Source organism: Callospermophilus lateralis, chromosome 6 (assembly GCF_048772815.1).
Source record: "Callospermophilus lateralis isolate mCalLat2 chromosome 6, mCalLat2.hap1, whole genome shotgun sequence".
NCBI lineage: Eukaryota > Metazoa > Chordata > Mammalia > Rodentia > Sciuridae > Callospermophilus > Callospermophilus lateralis.
Window position 1 is genome coordinate 57,467,247 of NC_135310.1, and position 13,063 is coordinate 57,480,309.

At 41.7% G+C, this 13,063-nt stretch overlaps 1 protein-coding gene across 2 annotated transcripts in view; it reads right to left on the reverse strand.

Annotated features, from left to right (window-relative positions):
• Positions 1–13,063, reverse strand: part of Sobp (sine oculis binding protein homolog) — a 160,199-nt gene that overhangs the window by 68,237 nt on the left and 78,899 nt on the right. The window contains exon 5 of one of the 2 annotated variants that reach the window (XM_076859881.2): positions 4–99. The exons of the other annotated variant lie outside the window; for it this stretch is intronic. Within the exon in view, the coding sequence (XP_076715996.2) occupies positions 4–99 (96 nt within the window). The remainder of the gene's footprint in view (positions 1–3; positions 100–13,063) is intronic. 2 annotated transcript variants of the gene reach the window in all.

Below are 13,063 nucleotides of genomic sequence, written 5' to 3' on the forward strand. Positions count from 1 at the left end.
TACAAGTAGTTCGCAGTTATTCTTGAAGGCAAGCCTTGGAGTTTCCTTAGCATAGTGCTGCTGGGGAAAATTTTCAGCATGTCCATCTTCATCTCTAGCCTGAAGGGAAATATAATGGCCTATTTAGGGACTTACAAATAATGGAAGAAAAAAAGCTAAAAGCATAACAGCTCAGATCATTAAACAAACGGGAATCCAAAAATAACAACATTATTAAGAAGTTTGTTTAAATACGCAGTACGCCTTTTAGATATCAAAATTTGGGATTCATTTTTCTTTACGCTGTTTAATTGGAACGTTCAAATTCATTGTGGTGTGATAGCTAAAACAACATGAAGCAAAACCCAAATCAAGTAACTTTTTTTGAAATCACCACCACTTTAGTCTCCCATTGTGCACTGTTCATGGCACATTTAGGATTACATGACATACGTACGTGTTTAAACTTTTTGGCATGCTTAAGCAATCTCTAGATAATGCACTTTTAAAAAATTCTAATAGCAAGGCCATAAGAAAAGCAATTTGCATAGTTATATTTTGCATTGTAATACTATTAAGAGATAAACTGATTCCCCTCAATTCTTAAATTAAAAATCTGAATGGAGCAATGATCTAGTAAGAACAATGATTCTTCAATCAAATGCAGTTAAAAAAAAAAAAGAAAAAGAAAAAAAAGGAAAGAAAAGATTTAATTAAGAAGCTGCATTATAAGTTACTGGTTATTTTGATCTACACTGTTAATTAAGAAAGCTGAAGTTTAAATGGAGACATTAACCAAACCCATTAGCAATACCGCTTGCATACAGTCGTCTCTTTCTAATCTCCATTGGTTTCTGGTTTGGAGTTGGCGAGAAGGGAGAGGTAGGTGAAAGGGGCGTGCCTGCAGCACACTCATTAAACCATTCATTTGGGTGACACTTGCTCTCTGCTCTGCTCTCATCTCATCTTAGCCCTAACTGCTCTCTCTTTCCTGGCCTCCTGAAATTCACAGCTGAGCTGTCTCCCTCACATATGGCTTGCATATAATTATGCATATTCCATTTTGCACTGCATTAAAATGATGAGCTCCTGGCTCCCTGCCAGCTGATTTTTAAAAGCCCCAGTGAAGTAGGAAAAAGGAGAGAAACACAGGGAGAGCCGCACAGGAAGCAGCAGGTAGTTCTGTCTGCTGTCTCTTTAGATAAAATGTATGTCTGGCACCAGGGGAACAGCTGAGAACTACCTGTTGTGATGTATGGATTTCGGGGGAGAAAACAATGAGCACACATCAGTGGCTGAGCGAGGACAATGCTTATGTACTGTTTCCTTTATAGAATGAAACCTGCCCTGAGTGTGTCACCAAGAGCTCCCCAGCTATTCTGGGGAATTGTTATTTTAGAAAGGGATCCATATATTGTGCATTTGAGAATGTAATGCTTGTTTTTTTATTAAAGGTTTCTACTACTTATTGCAAAAGGGAACTGGATGGAATTTGGAAGTGAAATCTCATCATGGTCAGTAAGAAGTTTGCAGGGAAGTTGTTTTGGTTTCATTGCTGAGATTTATTAACACCTCTAGTCCTTGATGTCTTTTTATTGTACCTTTCCACCCCATCACCACCACCAAATCAGAGTACAATAAAAATGTAGTTACAGGGGCTGGGGCTAGAGCTCAGTGGTAGAGCATTCGCCTACCATGAGGCCCTGGGTTTGATCTTTAGCACCACATAAAAAAATGAAGGCATTGTGTCCAACTACAACTAAAATAAATAAATAAATAAATATCTTTTAAAAAAATGTAGTTTTAGGATTAATTATCTGTGACAGAGAAAAAAATAGGTGTTATTGTGTCCAGTGGTTGTCAAGGCAACTGAAACCAATGATGTTCCTTCTCAGCACACTGGTACCACTCTGCGGCTACATCGGGGTGTCAGTTAATGTAGCTCTAAGGAGAACCACTTTAAACCCCAACTGGTCGAGGTAGCAGTGGAGTACATAACAAAAGGCAGTTGCAGGAAAGCCATAAGATGCCAATGGATAGCAGCAATATTAGATTCTTCATGACAAAATTTAAAGCCTCTGTGTAAGGTGTAGGTGTGGTTCCTTTAAAGGAAAGGACCACATCTATTTCATCTAACTCTGCCATTTCCAGTGACTTACTTTTAGTTCATATTTGACAAACATTGACATGACTGGGGAAAGAAAAAATATATATATATATATATATACATGGATAGTAACTAGACCTTACCATAAACAACTCTATAGAAACGCCACCTAAAAATATGCTAAACTTGGTGGTAAGTTTATTATATTCCTGATGCACTATGATACATATGCTTGGAAACACAATTTGCATATAGTTTACAAGGGGTACTATTTACATATGTATGTCTATATTCAATATATATGTATCTTGTGTATAAATATTCATAAGGTGGAATATGTTTATTATGCATGTACTATGTATACACATTCATACACACCAGATGCCTAGGGATATTTTCAACATTAGTGGCAAAAATACATTCATTCCACTTACATGTAAGGTGCTCACAATACTTTGTGTTTAACAGGCAAAAAAAAAAAAAAAAAAAATCCCATTATCTAAGAATTTGAATGTGATTCTTCAAAAGAACTACAGATTTCATATAAGGTCTCACCGTTTATGAGGTTAAATTTAACAGCAATGGAAGTAAAAGGAGAGGGCGGGTAGAGAAATGTGAAAGTGGGAAAGAAAGACAGAGACCTGCTTCTTTATTGAGACTTTATGTTTGCCTCTGCATCAAATCCCCATGGCCCTGGGCCCTCTGACACTCAGGCTGACTCCAGAGCCCAAGAAATTCTATTCTCTAGCCATCTTCTGTGTCTGGCATACAGCACAGAAATGGAAGGCACGCGAAATACTCAGTAAGCACTAACACTTGCCTCTCACCAAGGTGATCTCATTTGCATTCTGAAGTTTTGTAATGTGAAATATTAAACCTTCATTATAGGACTAAGTGGAATGAGTGCATTCATCCAGAGTAGTAATTCTCTACCCTGACTGCATATTGGAATAGTCCTGGGGTTTTGATGTTGTTGCTGTTGTTTTAACATATTGTTGGCAGTCCCCCACCCCCATTTCAAGATTCTGGTTTAAATTGGTCCAGGGTGAGGCTCTAACATGGGTGTTTTTTTTTTTTTTTCAGGTGATTGTAATGTACAAGCAGGGCTGGGAACCCCTGATCAAAGAACAGTGTCTACAGGTACCAAGAGGAGACCCTGGCATAGTGGGCAGAATGGTCTCTAACCTAGTCTCAGGCCTACTCAAGTGAACCACTGGGAGGACACAGGATGTGGCCCCTGAGATGGGTCTTACCCTAAGGATTCAAGATATTACATGACCAGCTGTTGTAAGCCAAATTTCTCATTATTTGTTTGTTTCTTAGTTTCTGGTGTGATGAATAGCCTTGGAAAAACTACTATGCTGCCTTCTGAAAAAAAAAAAAAAAGCGTTCTTGAACCTCTCTAGCCAATGCCAGTATCTCCACTTTGTTTTCTCTTGACAACACAGCTGCAACCCTGCAACCATCCATGTGATTTCGGTCTCCCACCCAAATCTCCAATGCTGTAGCAGGCAGGAACTGATCTGGCTTTCCATCATCATCTTCAACCATTGCCTGATGCAGTGAGTGCTAAGAATGAACTTATCTTTCCACAGCAACCTGGTGGCAATGTAATATAGAATCCATGCAAGTCTCCTTAGCCTACATGTAGAATCATTCTCATATGTTTTATAATCTCTTATATATTGAAGCCAGTGCCTTACTACATCTGCCCCATTTGGGGTACCAGACAAAGACTTAATGGGGGAAGGACAGAGGGATCCAACCACCCTCCGCAGGGAGGAGGATACAAATGCTGAAATTGTTCAAAATCACCAGCTCAACATAAGGCAGAACAACTTTTAGCCAGTTTTATTATTGTTCTTAAATTCTTTACAGACAATGCCTTCTCCAATTGCCTGCAGGGAGTGGACCACCCCCCTAGCAGCTCTTGGCACCCAGTGGGGCCAAGAGAACTGTGTTGATGTCTGACTTTGTTCTGGAGTGACAAGTTCTGAAAGGAGGAACGTCAAGACACTTCGTGATGAACTAACTCTCTCCATGTGTCTTATTCCCAGTAGCTTTATTCTGAGTAATGTGCTAGATATTTATGACACTACTGGGAAATGCCAATGGAGGACTATTTTTTACATTTCATTATAAATGTGTAATGACAAATGTGATTGTCAGGCCAAAGGTGCATTTTTGACCTATTGTTCTAAGAAAACTTCAGTTTTTGCTGTAACAGAGGGAAAAAAAAATACTTCAATGAAACTGCACAGGGATTTTCCCATTTTGCTAAGAGTCATCCATCCATGTTCCTGGTGTACCTAAGATTTAAATAAATATTAAATTATGTGATTGCCTCTGAACTTCAAAATCGTCTGCCCTGAACTTTATATTCACCTCTCTTTGCCTGTGAATCATCAAGATTTTAAATTGTGATTCTTACATACAGCAAACCTTATTTCTCCTCCAAAGAATTCACTTCTTCCTCTGAGCCAAAATCTCAGTATGATATCCAGATTTCAGGCAAGATCAGCATTCTTTCTCTTCTGGAGAACTCCTTTAGAAAAATGTGGAACATTCTAGAAACAGCCCCACTCACCTATCCTAAAGACATGTGATGTTTCAGGTTCAGCAGAGAGGTTAACACTATTGTCACATGAGTGGGGAGATAATGAGGCTTCCCATTGTACCTCCCTGTGATGAGTGGGAGTTTACACTTGGGTTTCATTGTGATTTCAGGATTTCTTTTGAAAACAAGGCAAGGTTTTGCCTGGAATCAGAACTGGGGTGAGCATGGCAGAGGTTCCAGACATCCTTCCAAGCTGCAGCAGATGCAGCCTGTGTCAGCCCACACATATGGCGGTGTTACCAGACTTGGGAACATCAAAAATAGTGCACCTCAAAATTGTGAGAAAAGATTTAGAGATGAAGAGTTACAGAGGAAACGGGGGAATATTAATTTTATATTTTAGAACTAGTTTTTTGAACCAGAAGTAATAGTTTCTTTTCAAAATTCAAGGAAACAGAACAAAGACTCCACTTTGAAAAACTCTTGAAGAGTCACTTTCTGATCTTTCTCAAATGCATACACACATTCTCTTGAAGGGCAACTACCACATACTACGTTTCAGTGTGTGATGACACACTCATGACACCTTTGTGACAATCCATTTCTTTTGTCCTTCAGCGAAGACACTAGGAGTGCTTCAGTCACTCCTGCCTCAGACTGGAATAACATGGGTAGGTCTCAGGAACGAATAGCTCCCTTTCCACCTTGGATTACTGCCCAGTTGCTCTTATCTCGATGGCCTGGCTCCTCATGACTGAACCCCTAGTTACCTTCAGTTATGTTTCCTCTCTTCACCCCCTTTCCTTGGGCAAAACTAGACTCCATCTCCCCTTCCCATTTCTGGAAAATTCTTATGCATCTGTTAAGCCGGAATTCAGACTGCAATTCCTTTAGGAAGCCATTCGTGAACTCTTCCTCCTAGTCCTAACCTGGTGTCCCTGTATGTATTTCCATTCCATCTATTACAGCGTATGTATGATGATTGTTCCCCCTTGAATCAATGAGGCCTTTGAGTACACAAAATGTACAAAGCCCCAGCCATGCTTGTATAACAAACAACCCTGAACATATATGTTGAATGGATCCATTAACCCTTTCTTGTGCGTTAAGCCAAGGCCCAGAAAGGTTTTGATTTTTTCTACTCTGCACTGCCTACAAGTACAATCAGATATCCCTACAGTATGAGCTGCGTCTCTGCAAATATTCGAGTCACTGAAAAGACTGAATCATGTGCACACGCAGCTCCCACGCAGAGCTTTCTGTTGGGCAGAGGACTCCTACCTGGCATCAGGCTCCCTGCTCTGGAGAGTCTCCAGGAACCTGGAAACATCAATCTCTGGACCCAGGCATCTGTTCAGTTCACATTGCCACTAATCTTTGCATCAGGATCCCTTGCCCTCCCTTTCATCTGCTTCTCGAAGACTGTCCATGGGGATTCCTGCAGTGGTGCTGTTTCACTTTGTTCTTTTAACAAAATGTATTTAAATTCCCATTTAGCATGCAGACCAAAGGAGAGAAGCTGTTTCCCCAACGAAGTTCCTCCTAATAACTCTCCTCCACTGGCAAGCAGACAGGCCTGCTCTGTGTACCTCCACAGGCTCTTCTGACAGCTCACACACCTCTGATGGATGAGAAGGACTTATTTGCTGCAGCTATTTTTTTTTCACTCCATGCAAACCTTTATATATATCATAAATTTTTAATATCCAATTTGGAGTCTTCAAAGAATAACGGTAACAAATATGCAACATGAAGATAATGGGAATTGAATCATGTTTATGGCTTCCATGAGCATCTCCTTAAAGATGTCAGGTCAGAGCCACTCAGAGCCTCATGCGTGTGTGGCTGATCTTGGGCCTGATTAATGGCTGCCCTTACTCAGGGGCCTTAATGGATTGCACAACAGTTATGGCAACAGATTCCACATCAGCCCGAAATACAGCTGCCACATGGACTAAAATATATCATGCTGGTCCCAGCATATTACAACCGTGCCTGGGATAATCAGAGCGGTTCCTAAGTGGCTCTGAGAAAACCTTGGTTTTACTTTTTATTTTTAAATCTATGTTTCCATTATTGGACAGGTGACCCTTGTGCATTTATCTTGTTTGCTCTTTGTCAGGTCACCTGAGTGCCTTTGTCTGGAAAGTGTCTGTAGGTAAGGCTCAGCAGCTAGGGTACGCAGCCCCCTTCTTTTTTATTGTCAGCTAAAGCCACACCACCATCACACCCTGGCAGCTTCTGATTATTCCAGGACCCTTAATCCACATTGGATTATCTCAGCTCCTTGATTGCTCCCTTCCCCCACTCCCTCCTCCGCCCACTGCCTGCCTTTTGGCTTTTTTCACTATTCATTTGCATCTATTACCCAGAGACCTGTGAGGGGAAACAAAAGGCAGGGGAACACAAATGATTCCACTTTGCTATCGGTTGGCACCTATAAAATGCTTAAAGAATTGGCCTAATCGAGACATTTCAGTTGGTCCTTTTATTCCTGTTCTCCGAAATGACTAGGCGGGGGGTTGGGGGGGGAGCCAATCTTTATATGCAGACCTCATGGAGGACCTGAGAAATCAGAGAAAATATTAAAAAGGCAAGGGCTACAAGAGGATTCTAAGCCCCCATCTACAAGGTTAAAACAGGATCCCAACATTAAGGAGGAATTTTATTATCTACAAGATGTCTCCCCCAGAAATAGCCTGGCCTCCGATGAGACTAGGAAGCACACCACTAACCAGATTAAGATTCTGCTCTGGATGTTTTCAGGGTTAATAGCAGCTAACATTTCTACAGCCCTTAGGTATACACCGGACACCATTCTAGGTGCTTCGTGTGCATTAACACATTTAATGCACACAACCTCACACATAACCTCCAGGGAAGGTAGGTGCTATCATTATCTCCATTTTAACAAGTGAGGAAATTGGGGCTCAGAGATGTTATGTAGTTTATGCAAAGTCACACAAGCTAACAAGTGGTGGAACCAGGAGTCAAACCCATGCAGTCTGCCTCCAGGGTCCTGTTCTATCCCCTGATGATTTACTAACCCTGTGCTAGGGGCAAAAGGAAATCAGTATGCAATAACTCGAAAATACTGGCGTCATTACATTTAAAATATATATTATTAATGAAGGGAGGTTTTCATAATTATTTGGTTTTGCATTCCAAGATTGAATACACTAAGGAAATTAGGAAAGGAGGGTGTTTAATGACAAATAAAACAGACGCAGGGGTGGGGGGACTACAAAGAGCCTCGTAAAAGAGGCAGAGCAGCACACATCAGCAGGTCTCAGGCACAGCCCAAGGGAGCCAGAATTTCAAAATTGATGGAATTAATCCTTAAACCAGCTTCTTTATCCTGACTTTTTAATTCGCCTTCAGATCATTGATTATGATATGTAGGCCCCTTAATATCAGAAGAGACATTGCTACAGAAGTCACTCAACTATTCAGAACCTTTAGAGATTTCCTTTGTGAATTGCTAAAAGCATCATGAACATTACATTATTTTTTATTAATCCTGTAGATGATGCTGTACAGACTACAGAGGGTATTTGTGTTGTCTTATTTCATTCATTCCTGACTCTGGTACATAAATGCAGATTGAGATTATGACTTTGGTGAACATGAGTTAGTTCATCAAAGCACTAGATACCCTTGGATAAATTAGTTCAACTGGGCCCCTGTACTTGACTTGCTGAGAAACAGGCCTGGCCAGCTGTAATTGTCTAAGGTGGTGAGACAGAGTGTTCAGAGAGCCAAAGGCCAGTTGCCACCCTCTGCTCAATCCACAGCACCCTCCCTTATTGCCAGGGGACAGATACAACAATGTAGCCCTGGGCAGATCCTTAGCTAATTAGCTCAGCTGGTGGGAATGTGCCGCAAGAGGCTTAGGTTATGCTCCTGGATGAGTTAGACTGCCCTGTGCCAGTCACAGAACATGCCCTTTATGGTGACCTATCACATCACACATGTACAGGTCTTGGAAAAGGAAAGACTGACACTGGAAAACATGTGAGAGGATGTAGATGAATTGATGCACATTTCTCACCATTTCTGGAAGAAATAACTCAAAGGGCATAACCCTGGAGAGGGTACTCATGGACAGCTATGAGTCACCAAGTGAGCCGAATGCTGTCTTCAAATTAGTTTCTAATTCTTAGGTCAAGGAGTATAAATTCTGAACCAGCAGTAATACTTGTCAAAGACATGATGTCACAATTGTTGTTTGTAATAGGGCTCAGCACTCAGATCAACATCTTTTTCTCATACCAGAAAGCACAGAAATATCATAATCAGGGTCTGAATATGATAGAATCGCATACCGTCTTCTCTGGGTGGTTCCTAAGCTAAGTCTCAGCCTACGCCATCCCTGGGTGCCCACCAACCAACCGAGCAGGCCCACAGATGTTCCAAGGCTGTTCTCCCTGCTCTCTTGTTGGCTCCCGGCCAGCTCAGTTTTGAGCCACTTACCCACCAATCCCCACTCACCCACACCCTGACTCCAGCCCTGCCTTGGGCCCTTTGATCTGTGTACTTGGTCTGGCAGGAGCTTGCTGTCCCCTATGGATATGCCTTCAATCTGCCACTCTGATCCTCCTCTGGCCTGCAGGAAGGTATCCTGCTCTGGTTTGGGTCAGTTTTATAGGCAGCATTCTACAATTTGTACTAAAAATAAGATTTCTTGAGGAGGAAATATAGTGGGGATCATACAATGTTTGTAAAGATCTGAAATCAGCCTGGACATGAAGAGGAAATCCCAGGACCGGAATGAAATCCTGACTTTTACTGTGCTCTGTCCCCATAAACGTTCTGACCAACATGTAGTGAAGCTGATTTATGCCAGTGAATGCAGGCACAGGAGAAAGATGGGGTGACACATCCATTGGCTTTGCCCCCTGGGTCTTTCAGAGTGTGAAGTCCGGATGTGATTCTGAACAGGCTGGTCTTCCTGACAGCTTCAATTACAATCCATGTGCCACTTGACCTGTTAACGGAGGCGTCATTAGGCTTAAAGAGGAAAAAGGCCTAAATTACCAAACCCAGGACCAATGAGCCTCTCTGAGGAACCAAATGTAAAGATGGCGGCAGAGGGGCTTCATAAATAATGACCTCTGCTCAAATGGTACTCTCTGGAGTCTTAATTTTAAATCCCAGCCATTCAGCAGATGATGAATGGAGGTAATAAAAGGTGGGAATGTGACATGTTTAAATAGAGAATAATCATTTCAGCAGAATTTGACTAGGGTTTAGGGACAGGCCTGGTGAAGCTGAGTTATCAGGCTAAGTTAAGCAAGACAACTTGAGTTAATTCTTGCTCCTCTGTCTCCCACTTTATTGTTGTTGTTTTTGTCATTATCATCACCTTTCAAGGAGGTATATTTGGGGGGTCAAAGCCAGAGGAAACAATAAAGAGTGACCTGTATAAATTGAGAAAAATAATATGTGGTTCCAGCCTGCACAGTGAGCAGCCAGACCCTTCTGTCTGCTCCATTCCCTCCTTCTCCCAGCCTTTCTAGTTACCAAAATTCCCAAACTATTCCAGTTCTTCTAGACCCTGGTATCTCAACTGCCCACCACTGTTCCTCTAGATGGCATCCACCAGAGGAGGCTCCTGACCAGAGGCTACAGGCATCACCACTTCCAGAACTTTCCAACTCAGTGATTGCTTCATGGAACTCTCACTAGGTGCAAAGGAAGAAAATTCAATATAGAAGTCACTGTGAAAATAATAAGATTTCATGACTTTTCTGTGCGAGACACTGTGCTAGCTATTTTACAGATTTCATTTCATTGAAGCTCCCCAAACCTTTATGAAATCTCTATTACCACATCACCTCTACTTTGTCAATGAGGAAACCAAAGTATAGAGTAGTTAAGTAACTTGCCCAAGGTTCAAGAGCTTCAAAAGATAAAGCTGGACTCTGAATGCAAGGGTCCTGACACCAGGCATAGGAACAGACAGCAATCACGTGAAAACGAGCAACAGAAACTGTAAGTATTACTAGAGGCATCATCACCTGTGTCCCCCTGGTCTGTCCCCTGTGGTGAAAGGCTGACGTCAGCAGAGCACACATGGAGGGATAGTCAAGGGGCCAACCTAGCAGGCAGAAAGAATACGGGCAACAAGAGCACAGCTCAAGGCCGAGCAGACCCCAACCCTGAGCCACGAGGAGGAAGGACCAGCTGCTCTGAGCTCTCTGCATTTGCACAGATATGGGAGGAGAGGGAGGATGGAGACTACAGGTGGAAACAGGTTGGTGCCAGGAGAGCCCGTACGAGAAACCCTGCCCACAGATGGGGAAGGAGACACCCAGGGACAGCCTGCTCACTGGGGCTCACTAGTTTTGAAAACTTATATTTTGAATACCCACAAATTGAAAATTATGGAATTCCAAGGTGAGATGGAGAGCTCAAATATTTTCTCTGGGACCTAGAAAGATGCAGATATGTTTTCAAGAACACAGGAGTCTAGATTCAATAAACCTCTTTTTGTGGTTCTTGCCTAACCATAGAACAAAAAAACTGCTCTGGTTTGATGTGGAAAAGACCGAAAGAGGAATAAGAATTACCACTTGGTTGAATTATTACAGATTTTTAACCTTCCTTATTAATAAAAACCAGCAGCATTTATAGGTAATCAAATGTCCAAGTGTAATAAAGAAATTTCATTGCCTTAAGGGATAATAGACCCTGTCTTTGAATTATAAAAATATTTTGTGTAATTCCATAAACTTAGAATACACTACTCTATATTTATATAAAACCACTATATGTGGCATTGTGACTCCACAAAACGCAGACCACAGTGGCAGGGCCACTTACATAATGATTCCCTTGGCTCTACGCTCATTCATTTGTTCATTTGTTTGTTGAGCATCCTGATGTGCCTGGTAAGAGTAGGCAATTTGGGTAACCATGCACCTAAAATGAACTGTATGCAGCCCGCATGGTCGAAACATTTTAATTTTTTAAGTTCAGTGATAACAATAAAGCCAACGGTCCCTTGCCAGGGTCTATCTATAAAGTATTATATGTCACACATTTATATATTATTTGAAATTTAGCTTTTTAAATAATTATAATTTTGTAAAATTAAATTAAAACCAACTACGAAAGGCAAAGGAAAAATGTTCTCATCAGCAGACAAGAAAAAGCAAGAAGCAAGAAAAACACCAAGCACCCATGTTCCACTAGATTGAGAATGTCAATACAGAGAGGGGTGAAGAGGGCCAGTGGGGGCCAACCAACTGGAGTTTGATTCCTGGTGCCACCACTGATGGGGGCAGGGCACCTAAGCATCAGTAAAATGAGGGGAAAACATCCAGTTCAGAAATCTGCAGCAAAGATTAAGCGAGACAATCCTTCACATGCCCCACACGATGCCTGGCACAGAGTAAGCACTCTATGTGTGACATTTACTTAGATTTCACAAATCTGCCTTCTTTCCTAGAGAGAAAAATAAATGCAGCTGGCAGGAAGGCGTGGGGATTCACTACCTTTTCTTATCATTAAAGTCTTGATTAAAATTAAGTTGCATGCAGCTAAAAGAATGCTTAGTGGCCAAGGCAAATGCCAATCCGAAGATACTGGTGAAGGTTTGAGGCATCTTAAAAATGCTTCAACACGCCCACTAATCAGTATCCTAATCCTCCACCAACCTGGACACAATCGACACTTAATAGCCACTTCTGTCTCTCTTGCCACCTATTATGGGTTCTCTTCCCTGTGAATAAGCATTCTGCTTTTCTTTTGATCTCCTCACATGTTAAGTATTCCCGGGACAGGATCTCCATCAATAAATACCCCCACTCACCCAGGACTATATCGTGGTACTACTATATGTTGACCCCATGGACATCACCACACCAAGAATTATTTGCGTAATTTTTGTTATGCAAGATTTTCATGTTAATCCTCTTGAATACCAGTCATATCATCACTCTCCATTACTTATTATCCAGCTACTAATTCACCCTGTAAAAACCTTGCTCCTAACTGAATAATAGAGTACACCTCTGTCGTTTGCAGACTTACATGCTCAGCAGAGGTAGTGCACACATACATCGTAATCCACATGCTCTTTCCAAGCTGAAAAACCTCATCAAAGACATGGGTTCAGAGAAGATGGAAGAGCAAAAGAGCTTCTGAACAATTGAAGTTGGTTCACCATTTTTACAGAGATTGTGCAAGCTAGCAGACATTTTCTGATTTGAAAGTCTAAAATTTTGTTTGGGATTGCTTGGTTGATTGGATTTGGCAGTGTGTAGTGTGTGGGTGGGGGGGTGTGTGTGCGTGTGCACAAGTGTGCATGCTCTTTGTTTTGTTGGTGTTGGGGATAGAACCCAGGGCCTTGCATTTACTAGGCAAGGCCTCTATTGTTGAGCTATACCCCGAACCTGAAGGAGTTTTTTTGGGGG